A 17526-nucleotide genomic window follows, 5' to 3' on the forward strand; every position below is an offset into this window, starting at 1 on the left:
AATAATATACGGTGACCGCCCCTCGGGTGCCCCCCTTCCACTTTTCCCTCCACTCCCCCCCATCTCTCTCCCCCCTCTCCCCTTCACCTTTCTGATGTCAGCGGTCTGTGTATGTTTCCGTTCACTAGCGCATTCCTCCCGATCAGACGGTCCCTCCTGGCACTGGCGGTTCGGTGTGGGGCAAAAAAGAGCTTTTCAGGAAGTCCTAAGCCTTTAACTGCTCGGGGTCCCGTAAACAATTCGTCGTAGAAGGACGGGGGCCGCGTATTGTGGCAGAGGCTGGTCAGCGGGCATTTTAGGAAGTTCTAAGCCTTTAACTACTCCGCGCCCTGTCAACATTTCGTCGTAAAAATAGGGGTGCCCCGTATTGCGGTAGGCTGTGCAAGCGCGTGCAATGCGAATTCCTGGCCCGCTTCTAAATTACGCGTGTCGTGGGGGCCTCCCGGCTGTGCACATGGTTGCTGTTGGGCATGTCGTGCATGGCACAATTGATTGGGTAGTAAAATAAAACAGAAAACAGACGACAACTGCACTTAGGAAGAGTAGTTACACTTGGAATTGTTTTAGGTTGTCCAGTGCCCTTCGCAGCTGCAGTGCCGTGAACTCAGTTACTATTTTCATCGTTGCCGTTATTGTTTTCTAATGCTTTAATTGCTGCAAGTGTACCAGGATTCTCATTTATTCCTCTATCGAGGGTGTTAAATCGGTGGATAAGGTATGACTCTCGTTGTTCACGTTCTCGATTTGATTTAAATCCCGTCTCTAAGAGCGTTACTGATAGTTTGTCGAATGCATGGTCGGGAAGATTGAGATGTTTTGATAGAGGTAGACTTGGGGCTGATTTCGCATGGGCTCTGTGATTATTGAAGCGAATCCTAAATGGTGTTTCTGTTTGTCCGATGTACTGCATACCACACACGTTGCATTCGAGTAGGTACACCACATTAGAAGAATCGCATGTTAGGTTTCCTCGTATGTTAATCGAAAACTTGGATTGCGTGCTGGTTGCTTTGTCTGTTTCTCGCATCGCCTTACATACAAGACATCGTGGCTTTAAGCAAGGGCGGCATGAATAATTGGGGGGTGATGTGTTAATTTGGGAGTGGACAAGGGTGTCTTTGAGGTTACGTAACCTCAAAGACACCCTTGTCCACTCCCAAATTAACACATCACCCCCCAATAATTCATGCCGCCCTTGCTTAAAGCCACGATGTCTTGTATGTAAGGCGATGCGAGAAACAGACAAAGCAACCAGCACGCAATCCAAGTTTTCGATTAACATACGAGGAAACCTAACATGCGATTCTTCTAAAGTGGTGTACCTACTCGAATGCAACGTGTGTGGTATGCAGTACATCGGACAAACAAAACACCATTTAGGATTCGCTTCAATAATCACAGAGCCCATGCGAAATCAGCCCCAAGTCTACCTCTATCAAAACATCTCAATCTTCCCGACCATGCATTCGACAAACTATCAGTAACGCTCTTAGAGACGGGATTTAAATCAAATCGAGAACGTGAACAACGAGAGTCATACCTTATCCACCGATTTAACACCCGCGATAGAGGAATAAATGAGAATCCTGGTACACTTGCAGCAATTAAAGCATTAGAAAACAATAACGGCAACGATGAAAATAGTAACTGAGTTCACGGCACTGCAGCTGCGAAGGGCACTGGACAACCTAAAACAATTCCAAGTGTAACTACTCTTCCTAAGTGCAGTTGTCGTCTGTTTTCTGTTTTATTTTACTACCCAATCAATTGTGCCATGCACGACATGCCCAACAGCAACCATGTGCACAGCCGGGAGGCCCCCACGACACGCGTAATTTAGAAGCGGGCCAGGAATTCGCATTGCACGCGCTTGCATAGCCTACCGCAATACGGGGCACCCCTATTTTTACGACGAAATGTTGACAGGGCGCGGAGTAGTTAAAGGCTTAGAACTTCCTAAAATGCCCGCTGACCAGCCTCTGCCACAATACGCGGCCCCCGTCCTTCTACGACGAATTGTTTACGGGACCCCGAGCAGTTAAAGGCTTAGGACTTCCTGAAAAGCTCTTTTTTGCCCCACACCGAACCGCCAGTGCCAGGAGGGACCGTCTGATCGGGAGGAATGCGCTAGTGAACGGAAACATACACAGACCGCGGACATCAGAAAGGTGAAGGGGAGAGGGGGGAGAGAGATGGGGGGGAGTGGAGGGAAAAGTGGAAGGGGGGCACCCGAGGGGCGGTCACCGTATATTATTTTTCTCTTTTTTCTTTTTTTTCTTTCCTTTTCTTTTCTTTTCTTTTTTTCTTTTCTTTTTTTTCCCTCTTACCTTGCCCTCTGATTTGAGATTGTATAAAGCTGAGCACCGACAAAACTGTATCTTTATTCCTGATGAAGGCCAGACTCTAGGCCGAAACGTCGAAATAAACCACGTTGTGACCGCTCACGGAGGATCTACTAGACTATATGCAACGCTACGGCCACTCAACCACCATGCCTGCCTATATATATATATATATATATATATATATATATATATATATATATATATATATATATATATATATATATATATATATAAGTATATATATATATATATATATATATATATATATATATATATATATAAGTATATATATATATATATATATATATATATATATATATATATATATATATATATATACGTTCAATCTGCTCGTCTTTACCAACGTAACCACGATACCAAGTCGTAATTAAAAAGTGTTGCCGCATCGAGCAAGCTGAGAGTCGGCGCATTCCGCAGCCTTTCCATCGTCTCCTCAACACCGCTACCACGACGTCTTGTGAAAGAACTCCTTGTCATTCGTCAACACCTGAAGATTTGACACGCATAACGTGATGCACACTCGACGTCGTGTGCCGGGCTGTCGACAATCCAACTTTGATCAAGACACCGGTACCTATTGTCTCCTGGATCGAGGCTGTCATCCGCTAAGTATTAGCTACTATGGGTCTGTGTTTCTATATATGTGCCATGAGCAATAATGGTGCCTCCGTAACCTCTGTAGAGTGAACACGCCGCCGTCGACAACACCGTATTTCCAGAAACCCACCCGGTAAGCATACAGCAGGCGATAAGCTGGTCTGTTTCCGGCGTGGTCGTGCAGGCCACATTGCACGTTACCGTCACAGCCAGTCGCCCTCTATGCCTTTCAGCCCGTATTCCGTTTCAACAGTCCCTCCCACCCAATGCAGCAGTGTTATTTGTCCCGCACTGAGTTTTCAGCGTTCGAAAACTACTGAGGAATATATACGTTATCGCCACCACCAACTACAAGCCGTCCGTCTCGTTCCCCCACATGTGTCCGCTCGCCTTTGCCACCCTTTAACTGCCGCAGGTCCCAGGCAAACAAAGGTGCGCAACTTCTCGATGTGAAGCTGCGCGGCCGATCTTACCTGAAAACTTTTTTTGCCTTTGCGACTACACCGGAATACCCTTGCAGTTCATGTTGATGGCATTCTTGTACGAATTTAAGTAAGACACGGGCGTTCCCATTTTTTTATGAGCGCAGAGTTTCTTCGCTGCATGAGGAAGATTCTTGCGCCAGCCTTGGCCAGTTCGGCACAAGTCGCTGACGGAGGCACATTGCCTGTGTTAGGCATATGCGCTACACAACTTACCGTTGCAGGTCATCAGGTGGTCGTCCTGTTTATTGTTTTCTCCTAATGGCCTCACGACCTCATACTTAAACTGGATTTTCTCACCATATAATCGGCGCTCAATGACGGTGAGTTCCACCTTGAACTGCCGCAACACCGTGATGCCCCACGCGAACCTCTGTTTCGAATCAATTGCAGCGACTTTATCTATCCCCGAAGCTGTTACTTATGTTGACATGCTCTGTTCACCAACTGTGTCAAATGGCAAATAATACGCTGTGCCCATTCCCGATTTGCTGCTCACGTATTCTCTTGCTGTTCCCTACATGGTTCTCAGAATCACGGCTAATAGAACCTGGGCCCCCATTGTCAATTCCAGTTTCACAAGTCGAGTGCTCTCACAAGGCATATCCGTAACCAATATTTGTTAGCTGCTGGATTCACAGGTCGAAGCTTTCGATGTGAATGCCAGTGTTCTGGAGCACCACCCACTACGGAAAACAAACTGTGGTAGCCGTGAAACTTTATACATGATCACTGCTTACCTTTCACCTTGGCTTGTTGAAGCCCTACGGAGTGTTCTCTAGTGCAACCAGGACATTTTTGTATCGCTGATCGACCTTAGGCCAGACGTTCATTGTTCAGCATCGCATACACACATGCGATGCGAACCCTGTTCACATCCGCGCCTACAGAGTGTCTGGGTCGGAGCAGGGCGTTAATTAGCAGGAAAAAACAATATGGTCGCGAACGACATTATAGTGCCATCATCCAGTCCCTGGGCATCTGCTGTAGTGTTAGTTAAAGAGCAATGATCGTGGCAATTTCGTGTGGACTATCGGCACTTTAGCAACATCACAAGGACAGACGCCAACTCTCTTCCGTGAATTAACGGCGTCTTTGATTGTCTGCATGATGCCGCGCACTTCTCTTCCATCGACCTTCAATCCGGATGCTTGCTGATAGCTGTGCACCTTATGGACTGAGCGAAGACTGTCTTTGTAACGCCTGATGGCCTCTACTAGTTCACGGTCATTCCTTTCATTCTCTGTAGAGCCCCAGCCACATTCGAACGAATGATGGACGAATTTAAGTAGTCCGCGTGTCTATGTTATTTAGACATCATTGTGTTTTCGTCCACGTGCGAAACTCACTTTGATAGACTCACAGCTATTTTTGACCTGTTCATTCTTGCCAGACTTAGGCTGAATTCGTCCAAATGCTGGTTCGGGCGCCACCGCATCACAATCTTCGGGCATATTCGGGCATATATTGGGCATATTGGGCACAATCTTCGGGCATATATTGTTGATGCTTCGGGCGTACAGCCGGACCCTGAAAAGATTGAAGCCGTGATGAACTTCCCGGTGCCGAACCACAAAAGATGTTTGCCGCTTTGTGGGGTACTGCTTCTACTTTTGGCGGTTTATCAAAGACTTTACCAAAATTGCTAGACCTCTCACTGACCTGCTCTGACAAGACACCACCTTTAATCAGGGTCCTTTCCAGGCAGCGGCTTTCTCTAACCTTGTCACCCTGCTCACGTCTTTCCCTGTTGTAGCCCACTTCAATCTTTCAGCCCCGACAGAAGTCTGCACGGAAGCCAGTGGTCATAAAATCGGCACTCTACTGACCCAGTGACAATGTGGGAAAAATTGCATCATCGCTTATGCCTGCAGACTGCTTTCCTCCTCGGAGTGCAATTATTTCATCACGAAGTGCGAATGCCTCACTCTGGTGTGGGAAGTTGCTTCGTCCTTACTTATACAGCCGACCTTTTACAGTGCTCGTGGGCCATCATTCACTTTGTTCGCTTGCTTCTTTGAAAAATCCCACAGGTCGTCTCGCTCGCTGGGCACTTCGCCTGCAAGAGTATACCCACATAATAGTGTAAAAGAGTGGCAGAGTACACCAAGACGCAGATTTCTCGTCACGCTACCCTGTGGCTGAAGGTGACCCTACAAGCAGTGACTCCATCAAGGGCATAACTTTCGTGTCCTACCTACATCGCCTTGGCCATGAGCAGTGTTGGAATCCGCACCTAAGCTAAATAATACAACGAATGCGATACTCCACGCATTACACCTCGTTAATGTTTGCCTTCAGTGATAACACCTTATTTCGGTATGTGTCACCCATCGGTCCCACCAGTCATACCAAAGCATTTGCACATCACTGTTCTTTCCGAGCATCATCACGCACCAACAGCTGATCACCTTGGTGTTTCTGGCACGTATGACCCTGTCCGCCGCCGTTTCTACTAGCCTGGCCTTGCACGCTCTGTGCAGCGTTATATCAACGCCTGCGAGGTTTGTCGGCACCGTAAAATGTCATCGGGACGTCCAGCTGGCAATCTTCAGCCTAGCTACATCCCACTGGAACCTTTCTTTTTTGTTGGTTTGGATCTTCTCGGTCTCTTTCGAACATCCACTTTGGGCAACAAGTGGGTCATGATTGCCACTGATTACGCTACCCGCTACGCAATCACCCCAGCCTTACCCATCAGCTGTGCTACGGACGTCGCTGATTTTTTGCTTCGAGACCTAATTCTCCTGCACGGAGGCCAACGCCAACTGCTGACAAACAAAGTCCATACCTTTCTTGCTCAAGCTATTGGCAATATCTTGCATTCCCACTGTGCTCAGAATAAGCTCACGACCTCGCAACACCCCCCGACAAACGGGATTTCAGAGCAATTAAACTGGACCCTACAGACATGCTTTCCAAACACGTGTCAACCGATCACCGTGAGTGGGATCGTGCAGTACCTTACGTCAAGTTCGCGTAAAATCATTCCGCAACGACATTCCTGGGTACTCACCATTTTACTTTTTATTTGAACGCGAAGCAACGTTGCCACGGCCCCGCCGTGGTGGTTTAGTGGCTAAGGTACTCGGCTGCTGACCCGCAGGTCGCGGGATTGAATCCCGGCTGCAGCGGCTACATTTCCGATGGAGGCGGAAATGTAGGCCCGTGTGCTCAAATTTGGGTGGACGTTAAAGAACCCCAGGTGGTCGAAATTTCCGGAGCCCTCCACCACAGCGTCTAATATGTGGTGGCTTTGGGACGTTAAACTCCACATATCAATCAATCAACGCTGCCACTGAATACATTCCTTCCGGCATCGGCAGACTCGACCACTGCATACGCTCGCGAGGCTATAGCTCGCACTGACCACGCCCGTCAGATTGCCCTAAACAAATTTACGGCTTCGCTAAAAACGCAGAAGCACCGTGACAAGGTGCGACATCGCCAAGAAAGAAAGATTTGCAATGGGTTCTCTCGTTCTTTCCCGGTCCCCAACGCGACACGTTTGCCTTTCAGAGAAGCCATTTTCTTGTTTGCGGGCCAATGCCACGTGCTTCGACAAGTCCCCGACCTTCCCGGATCACCCCACTACCTCGTCGCCTCTGTTGTCTCTTGACGTGGTTCATGTATCAAGGTTCAAGCGCTACCACACGCCTTCTACTGTGGCCCCTAGAGGTGCCGGGTCGGTGCTTTGGCCTTCGGGAGTTGTGTTGAGTGATTTTACTGACATTATCTGTGTATAGTGAAAAATACCCTAAAATGCGTCTAGTAGAAAGTTGACCAAGTTGACTTATCTGTACTGTGGCTTGCGACAGACGGGGCTATCGTCAAGTAATAATATCATCATATATTATCTCACCAGCGTTTGCTGAGCCCACACTTGCTTAGAGAAACTTCAGTGTGCTGAGAATTTTCATCGCAGTGTAGACACACATGTGAAAAATGATATTTGTGCCCCTTTAAATATTAAGGGGGGATAACCACTCCTTCGGGAGAGCATCTTGACATTAGTGCGATTTCATCTGACTGTCATTGCACAAGCCTCACAGCAGCCATTCTATTTGTGAGGAATGATCTAAAATAAGCCTCACACCTTGCGCCCACGCCTATAGGTGCCTTTTCCTGTAGGACAAAGCCTTGCTTAACGAAGCCTTAATGAGGTAAAGTCCTAAAATAGCCCTGACATCCCAAACGCTGTTATCGAAACATGTAGCATTACTTCTGGTGCGAAGAGGCCGGCCCGAATCCGACCATTTGTTCGGCTACAGTTTCTTGCGTTCTATGTAGTTCGAGATCCTCCCGTGCTACCGGGCCTGTACGAATGATTAGGAGTATCGCCATTAGAATGTCGAGATTTAGGGACTTACTTCATTTCGGTATAAGCAAAAATTTCCACTCGTCTGATACAATACCACTCCCGAATCTCGTAGGCCAGTTTGTGTAATAGCTAAATTAACCTAATATACAGGTTCTTTAGCAGTCTGAGATTCCGTTCAGACCTGGGGCCGACGTTGCAAAGCACTGCCCTAAATTCAGACTCTGTGAAGGGGTCATCGGTATCGTTTACCACGCCAAATTATATGCGAGCATGCTCTTTCGAGGTTCTTACTCACTAGGGAAATATCAAATCGCTACCTCGGCAAAGAGAGTCTGTTCCATCCGTACACATTCTTTTCGTTTCTGAATGAATGAGTACAATGCCAACCTTTGTGCGTGCCATCTAGGATGCGTTTAAAGAAATTACTCTTCTCCCCGGGCGCTGGTGCCTATCGAATGCTGAACAGATGTCATCTCATTGTAGCCTAGCCAACTCTGGTCAGTACTGTTTCGATATCCCTCGGAAATTCCGCAAACCTCTTTAACCGCACTTAATCGTTAGTATTTTCTCTCACTTCAAAATGGAAGCTTTGTCTTCGAAGATATGTGCGAGGTGCGAGCTTATCCTGGGAAGCTCAGTGAGAAAGTTTTTTGTGGTGGCCTTATCAACGTTCTGCTTGGAGTGTCTCGATGACATTATTGAAGCTACCGTATTCCCCCTTGTACTCCTTTCTACGCTTACGAAAAGCATCCGTGCTTGTCATTCTAAATTGCCGGGCCTAGGGGGCTTCGACATGAAGGGTAGCACTAATTGATGTTTTAAATGCGAATGCACTTTATAAGGGACCCTGAATCCGCCGTCCGCGGTGCGCCTCCTCCTCTCCCATAGCAACGGCACGAGGAGCGGAGAGGAGCGTCTGTAGCAACGGCGCAGAGACGTCCCACACCAGGTGATCGCGCGTGCTCCGCCCTCCGCTCCGTGGCTGCGCGTGCCCGCACAGCCACGACTTGCTCGAGATCGGCAAGTCGTCATAGGTATGGATTCATCGCAGGCATCAACCTCGACTGCAATACCTCCAACAACGAGTACAACGCAATCGAATGCGAGCATTGCACGCGTCGTTGAAGATGTCGCGCTGGCTGAAGACAAGGCGGCGTGGCGAAGGGCCCGTGATGCCGAGCGCAAGTGGGCTAAGCGGGCCGCGGACATAAACATCATTAGAGTGCGAATTTACTTTCCCATACACACGTAAACTCAACAAGATTTCCCGAGAGGGTCTAGTGGTTCCTGGGAATCGGAATGTGATCAGATGGGGGAGTTTACGTTAACTCACTGGCGAATGCCAACAGATTTTAACTTTACTCCCTCTCATAGCATCACCTCGTGCATTCTCGCTTAACCTTGTTCACCCTCGAGGAAATGCTTGGCAGTTCTTTTTTGCGTGTTTTTGTTGACTGTTTGCTGCACATTCTCAGTAAGGGTGAGGTCGGGGGTTGCGTCGGGTGAGGGTGAGGTCAGCCAACGACGGGCCCATTCTCGTGGGAGGATGGGAGATCGGTGATGATTGTTAATGTTGGACATCTATTGTCCCAACTAGATTTGTGCCCTCAGGCATCTGCTTGGTAGGGCATTGTGTAGGGCATTGAAGTCTCCCACAATTACCAAGGGTGGCTGCTTAGCTAACAAACTGGTCTCAATAAAGAGATAGTAGAAATACTCTCTTTCATCTGATCGTGGACTGTAAACATTCAGAATGAGCACGCTTTGTTCAAGCAAGCTGTGGGGATTAATCTCAGTGGCAGTGCCTCAATACTGCCGAAACGTATCCGAATGTTGTGTTGAACATATGTGGTTATTTTGCTCACCAGCGTAGCTGTACCTCTCTTAGCCTTGCCCTTTGGCACCACAAATTTGTAACAAAACCAAAAAAATATCAATCTTGGCAGAAGCTGATAGAATGGCGGTGATTGTGTCTCAAAAATAAAATTGTCGACATTGTTACTCAATTTTCGCTTCGCTCAGCGATGCCGAGTCTTACCGATAAATCTTTCTCTTGCTTCGTGTAGTTAAACAGACAACCATAACCAGATCTCTGGCCTTTTTTTTGCACTATTGTTTCATGTGCATCAGTATTACTTTTGTGGGATGTTGATACGTGTTAACCTTAATAACAACCAGCAGCTTACACTCTGTAAATTTTTCCGGCAACAGACGTATGTACGAGAATGGTTGAAAATCTGGGAACATATCCACTATGCCTGAGCCACTGCCGAGTAGCCTGCCAGTGAGTATAGTGTTTCTTTGTTACGTTGCTCTCACAGCTCCATAGTTCCAAAGTTCTCTCTCTCTTTTTCTCTCTCTCTCGATATATATATATATATATATATATATATATATATATATATATATATATATATATATATATAAACATTATTTATTCTGAGCTTGCGGCTCAGAATCTTCGATCTTTAATGAAGGCTGCTCCCCGGCCTCATCATCATCATTATGAGCCTGACTACGTCCACTGCAGGACAAAGGCCTCTCCCATGTTCCGCCAGTTAACCCGGTCCTGTGCTTGCTGCTGCCAATTTATACCCGCAAACTTCTTAATCTCATCTGCCCACCTAACCTTCTGTCTCCCCCTAACCAGCTTTCCTTCTCTGGGAATCCAGTTAGTTACCTTTAATGACCAGCGGTTATCCTGTCTGAAGAGGAAATGGACATGCCCGGCCCATGTCCATTTCCTCTTCTTTATTTCAACTATGATATACTTAAGCCCTGTTTGTCCCCTAATCCACTCCGCTCTCTTTTTGTCTCTTAAGGTTACACTTACGATTTTTCTTTCCATTGCTCGCTGCGTCTTCCTCAATTTAAGCTGAACCCTCTTTGTGAGTCTCCAGGTTTCTGCTCCGTAGCTAAGTACCGGCAAAATACAGCTGTTATATACCTTCCTCTTGAGGGATAGTGGCAATCTACCTGTCATAATTTGAGAGTGCTTGCTGAATGTGCTGCACCCCATTCTTATTCTTCTAGTTACTTCAATCTCGTGGTTAGGCTCTGCGGTTATTACCTGCCCTAGGTAGACATAGTCTTTTACAACTTCAAGTGCACTATTACCTATCTCAAAGTGCTGCTCCTTTCCGAGGTTGTTGTACATTACTTTCGTTTTCTGCAGATTAATTTTAAGACCCACCTTTCTGCTCTCCTTGTGTAACTCCGTAATCATGAGTTGCAATTCGTCCCCTGAGTTACTCAGCAATGCAATGTCATCGGCGAAGCGCAGGTTACTAAGGTATTCTCCATTAATTCTTATCCCTAACTGTTCCCATTCTAGGCTTCTGAAAACCTCCTGTAATCACGCGGTAAATAGCATTGCGGAGATTGTGTCCCCCTGCCTTACACCCTTCTTGATTGGTATTCTGTTGCTTTCTTTATGATGCACTATGGTAGCAGTTGATCCCCTGTAGATTTCTTCCAGAATGTTTATATATACTTCATCTACGCCCTGATTCCGCAGTGTCTGCATGACCGCTGATATTTCTACTGAATCAAACGCCTTCTCGTAATCTATGAAGGCTATGTATAGTGGTTGGTTATACTCTGAGCATTTCTCTATTACCTGATTGATAGTAGGAATGTGGTAAATTGTTGAGTAGCCTGTTCGAAATCCTGCTTGTTCCGTTGGTTGATTGAATTCTAATGTTTTCTTTACTCTGTTAGCAATTACCTTTGTAAATAGCTTGTACACTACAGAGAGCAAGCTGATCGGCCTGTAATTCTTCAAGTCCTTGTCATCTCCTTTTTTATGTATTAAGATGATGTCAGCGTTCTTCCAAGACTCTGGTACCCTTCCCGTCAGGAGACACCTCGTAAACAGGGTGGCTAGTTTTTCTAACACAATCTGTCCTCCATCTTTCAGCAGATCTGATGTTACCTGATCCTCACCAGCAGCTTTGCCTCTTTGCATGCTCTCCAAAGCTTTTCTGACTTCTTCTATCATTACTGGTGGGGTGTCATCTGGGTTACTGTTAGTTCTTATAGTATTAAGGTCGTGGTTGTCTCTGCTACTGTACAGATCTCTGTAAAACTCCTCCGCTATTTTAACTATTTTATCCATATTGGTAGTTATTTTGCCTTCTTTGTCCCTTAGTGCGTACATCTGACTTTCGCCTATCCCAAGTTTCCTCTTCACTGCTTTGAAGCTTCCTCCGTTTTTCAGAGCGTGTTCTATTCTCTCCATGTTATACCTTCTTACATCGCATACTTTACGTCTATTAATCAACTTCGAAAGCTCTGCCAGTTATATTTCGTCTGTTGTACTTGACACTTTGATGATTTGACGCTTCCTAATTAGGTTCTTCGTTTCCTGGGAAAGTTTGCCAGTGTCCTGTCTAACTACCCTGCCTCCAATTTCCACTGCACACTCCGTAATGATACTCATCAGATTATCATTTATTCTATCTGCGCTAAGGTTGGTTTCCTCACTAAGAGCCGAGTACCTGTTCTGCAGTGACACTCTGAATTCCTGTACTTTCCCTCTCAGTGCTAGCTCATTGATTGGCTTCTTGCGTATCAGTTTCTGTCGTTCCTTCTTCAAGAGTAGGCGAATTCGAGACCGTACCATTCTATGGTCACTGCATCGTACCTTGCCAACCATTTCCACATCCTGCACGATTCCTGGGTGCGCAGTCATTATAATGTCCATTTCGTTCTTATTTTCGCCATTAGGGCTCCTCCATGTCCACTTGCGGTTTTCTCGTTTTCGGTAGAAGGTATTCAAAATCCGCAAATTATTGCGTTCTGCGAATTCTACTAGTAGCTCTCCTCTGGCGTTTCTAGTGTCGATGCCATAATCTCCTACTGCCTGGTCTCCAGCCTGCTTCTTCCCTACCTTTGCATTAAAGTCGCCCATCACTATAGTATACTGTGTTTTTACCTTACTCATTTCCGATTCCACGTCTTCATAGAAGCTTTCAACTGAAGCGTCATCATGGCTGGTTGTAGGCGCGTAAGCCTGTACTACCTTCATCTTGTATCTTTTATTCAGTTTAATTACAATACCTACCACCCTTTCGTTAATGCTATAATATTCCTCTATGTTGCCAGCTATGTTTCTGTGAATTAGGAACCCCACTCCCAGTTCTCTTCTGTCTGCCAAGCCCCGATAGCAAAGGACGTGCCCATTCTGCAGCACCGTATAGGCCTCATCTGTCCTCCTAACCTCACTGAGCCCTATTATATCCCATTTAACACCCTCTAGCTCCTCGAATAGTACAGCTAGACTTCCCTCACTAGATAAGGTTCTAGCGTTAAACGTTGCCAAGTTCAGGTTCCAATGGCGGCCTGTAGTCCAGAGATTCTTAGCACCCTCTGCTGCGTTGCAGATCTGACCGCCGCCATAGTCAGGTGCTTCGCAGCTGCAGGGGACTGAGGGCCGTGACTTATTTGACGTATGCATATGGGAGGTAGTGGCCAGATACTGCACCAGGGTGGCCAATCCTTCTCTGGTGAGGGAGTGCGTTCCCGCTGGTGGTTACCGGTGAGGCCGCACCCCAGGCCTGCGCGGCACCGGGATTTAAACCCTGTACCTCTTGCATGCGAGGCGGATGTTCTAACCACTACGCCATCGCCGCACCCGGATTGTTATGTTCTAAAGTAGGTTTCAGCGGTGTATCAGTCAAGTTTGTGGTTATTTTAATAAATGTTTTAATGAAATGAGATTTCTGCTGATTACCCCCTTAATTAAGGGTCTAGAGAGTACCGACTTGGGCCTCCGATTAGCCTATGGGGTGCTGTTTATTAATATATTAAGCGGACAAATTTAAATTCATTTGTGAGGTGATGTTACCAAATTAATCTTTTTAGTGATTAGGCTTAATTTTGGTCACGAAATAGTTCCGTTGCTATTACTCCTGTCCTGATGAAACCTGAGCGGCGACGGGTCTACAACTAGTTCTTTACACTGTATGAGTTAGAAGTTTCCCGGTAGGTTATTAGCAAAGATAAAAACAATCGTTAAAAAAAACGTGGTCCAACTGTTGTTCTTTTCACAGATTCATACTGTTTTCCGCTCCTAAAGTTTAAAATTTTTGTTTGTATTAGCAGTATTTGTAGAGGTTGAACTCCTTTTATCTTCACGAACAAATAGACACCACTCTGACCCTCCTAGAACCAAAATTGCTAAAGTTATAGGTAGGTATGTGCAGAGCTCACTTACCCGTGCTGCTGACGCGGCCGCTCCCGCTCCCGCAGTTTGAATAATGTGTGCTTATTGGCTAAAAGGTGGAGGAGCAGTTCCGGTGAGCTTAATTCGCTGTGGAAGCTGTTTCGCCGAACCCAGCTCAAGCAGTGACAGCAGTCCGGCAACACTGAGTGTGTCTTCTGAATAAGTCTCTTTTGACGCTCTCAGTTGATATGGGCGCTCGCGGTTTTTTCTACGGCTATCTCTGGATTTTAACGACTCAATTGACACCTGATTTGTCGTCCTGGGGTGTGTAGAAGTCGAGCCCCGGCCTAAAGCTGAGTAAATATTGTTTATGTTTTTTTGTTTTTTACTGTGACCTTCTTGGATATATTTAAACCAGTTAGCCAGGAATATTTTTGAAACTGCTTCTCTCCTCTCTCTCTCTCTACATATATATATAGAGAGAGAGAGAGAAAGAGAGAGAGATTTATCTATCTATCTATCTGTCTATGTTAAGAACAACCTCATCTTAAATATAAATCGCCAGTGGCAGACAGCATTCCGCATTTGCAGGTATGCTTGCAAAAAAGTCTCGTAGACCATGAATTGGAATGTTCAGGAGGCTTTCAGGAGGAATCATGAATTTAAAGTGTTGAAAATGTTCGACACCTTTTAGTGCACGTATTGCTGCTGCGACTTGTGAAATATAAATGTAGTGAAGTCACGTTTGCTTGAAAAAAAAAAACTGTGAACCTAATTTAGCTTTGCAAATGTCAAGTCATAGGATGCGGCACCAAATACATTAGAATACTTTTAGGCAAACAATTTCTGAGAATGGTTTCCCTAAAAGCGTGCGTTAAGTGACTCGGAATGATATTAACATTACGCATTGCTTTGTCAGGGTTGGAAGACTTCAAGAAATTAGAGTGCATTAAAAAAAAAACTCCTGATTAGCGAATCTATGCTGCTGCGTGTATTCCATTTCGCGCATTGAAGGCATGACCTCAGGCGAAGCACTAAAGATTACTTGATGGTACCATTGGTGACATTTTTACAATTTGAAAATAAATCACAGGCAATGTCTGCTTCCGCATGTTATTAATTTAACGAGGACAGGTTGTTACATGTAATATATAAAATATTATAAAATTAATTAAATCGCGAATGTACCCTTCACTTTTAAAACACATGCTTTTTTTTGCTTTCCCTGTCATGCCCCCCCCCCCCCACCCCCGTCCTAATGCGGTGGCTGCTGACAGAGAGTTGAACCACCAATTGTAACTACTGAAAGCCGTGTTAATCGAGTCTCAGTGACTAGGGCATGCGTCTGATTATCATGGCGTCTGCTGTTTTTCAGAAAAAGCTGAATAATTCATTTATTTTCATGCTGCCCACCGCGTCAAAGGGAGACGAAGTATGATGTAAGACTGAGCAGCCTCGCCGTAGATAAGGTAGGTATCACGCATTTATTATCCGTGTATGGGTAGCTGTATTTTGTATGTGGACATTCAAGCCACCATTCTTCTGGGGGATATATTTTATGCCGTTAAGTAATTGGCTGGTTTTTTTTTTTTTGAGGCACACAAAGCAGCCGTGTTCTCATGCGTAATCCATTAGAGGAATCACGTGAAAGTTGCGGCTAGCTTAGATAGGATTAAATTAGCTGCAGACTTCTCTCTAGAATTCACCATTAGGACTGATATGAAATAAATATTTATTGAAGAATACGTTAGGTCAAACTTCCAGCCTATCGAAAGCAACAATGAATTTTATTCCTATAGCAATAACTTGGAAACAGTTTGAGTCAGCTTTTACCTTCACCGTTACCGTCATGTTTCGTATAGAATCCAGCTCGATAACAGAGCCATGGGCGTCGTACGTTCTATGCGCTGTTGAAAGCGCACAAGCTGTGTTGATGAACGTGACTGCAGCATCAATAAAACGAGGCGTTTTGTGTTTGGTACAGTGTTTTGTTCAGTTACGCGAGATGGAATCCCGTATAATTAGCCGTTAGCTTTACTACGATGTTCTGTGGATGACCGTGACTGCAGCACCAAAAAAAAAAAACAAAAAAAACGAGGCGGCCATCTCCGTCGAATTCAGAGTGCATGTGATGTTGTTACGGGGAGCAAAATATACGTAAATACTATATTTGCGAGTAAATGCGTACAACGATGCTGCAGTTCGTGCACGTTCCCCTCGACACTTCGTCGTCATCATTCTCAGGTATCTACTAAGCCCTTCACATTACCCGCCGGCGGCAGAAGCACCGCCCCGGTGCGATCGATCCTCGTGGCGTGATTAGTAGGGTTTAAGTGCAATATATCGGTCGGGTCTGAAGCTGTTGCGGACGTGATATGGAAGGGCGATATCTGATAGGTCACGCTGGTGACCTCGCGTATGACGCGGTAAGGGCCAACGTAACGGAACATAAGTTTTGCGCAAAGACCGACACGTCGTGATGGGAACCACATGAAAACGAGCGACCCCGGGGAGTACTGTACGTCACGGTGCCGCTGATCGTAAGCACTCTTTTGGTTAAGCTGCGAGGCACATGAACGATACCGGGTGACTTGGCGGGTGATGTCAGCACGGGCCATGGCATCACGAGCATAGGCCATCGATGAGGTGGCGTCAGAATAGAGCGTGGTGTCCATGGATAAAGGTGGGTCATAACCAAACAGTAGGTAATAGGGGGAAATCCATCTGTATCATGACGTGAAGAGTTGTATGCGAAGGAACGATAGGTAAGTGGATGTCCCAATTTTGGTGATCCTTGGAGGCGTACATCGCTAACATGTTTGCTAGGGTATACGGTTGAGGCGTTCGTTGAGGCCATGGGTTTGTGGGTGGTATGAAGTAGTGAACTAATGGTAGGTAGAACAGGATCGCAGGAGCTAGTCGACTACTTTAGATTTAAACAGCTGCTTCGGTCGGTGATGAACTGACTAGGAGCACCATGACGCCCGATTGTTGTCATGAAGAGTGAAATTGGCTACACTAGTAGCCGCTGGAGGTGACGCTGCATACACCACTCGGACTGCAAACTCTCTGAATACTCCCGACCAGCGGTGCGACCTTCTTACAATTCTCGTGAATGGTTTATCTGTAACTGCTCTTATTGATACTGGTGCACAAATATCTGTGATGAGCTCAGACCTCCGCCGCCGCCTCCAAAAAGTTGCGACACCTGCAATTGCGTTTACCGTTCGTACAGCGGATGGGGGTACTCCTGCTGTGCTTGGAATGTGCACCACGCAATTAACGATTTCTGAGCATCAAACTTCTGTTGTGTTTGCTGTACTGGAAAATTGCCCTCGCGGCCTCATCCTTGGACTCAACTTTCTGACCTCGCACGCTGTGCTCATTGACTGTTCTGAAGGCCTTCTTCGGCTCAAACTCCCCTCCTTTTCAGGTATCAACTCTTATTTCGCGTTGAGACGACAGACAACATGAAAACAGGTTGGATCCTTGCAGCGGCAGTATCTCCTTACACCTGTGTTTCGTTGAGTTATGGGAGATGAGATTCCAAATAGATGTTAGCGAGAGGTCACTCCTTCGATTCCCCGAAATGGA

General features: G+C 46.1%; 1 protein-coding gene across 1 annotated transcript in view; it reads left to right on the forward strand.

Annotated features, from left to right (window-relative positions):
• Positions 1-17526, forward strand: part of LOC142777444 (uncharacterized) — a 68285-nt gene that overhangs the window by 14719 nt on the left and 36040 nt on the right. Inside the window, exons 3-4 of the mRNA XM_075881867.1 lie at positions 9978-10050; positions 15356-15401. Of these exons, the coding sequence (XP_075737982.1) occupies positions 9978-10050; positions 15356-15401 (119 nt within the window). The remainder of the gene's footprint in view (positions 1-9977; positions 10051-15355; positions 15402-17526) is intronic.

The sequence above is a fragment of the Rhipicephalus microplus genome, chromosome X (assembly GCF_043290135.1).
Source record: "Rhipicephalus microplus isolate Deutch F79 chromosome X, USDA_Rmic, whole genome shotgun sequence".
In the NCBI taxonomy this organism is placed as follows: Eukaryota; Metazoa; Arthropoda; class Arachnida; order Ixodida; family Ixodidae; genus Rhipicephalus; species Rhipicephalus microplus.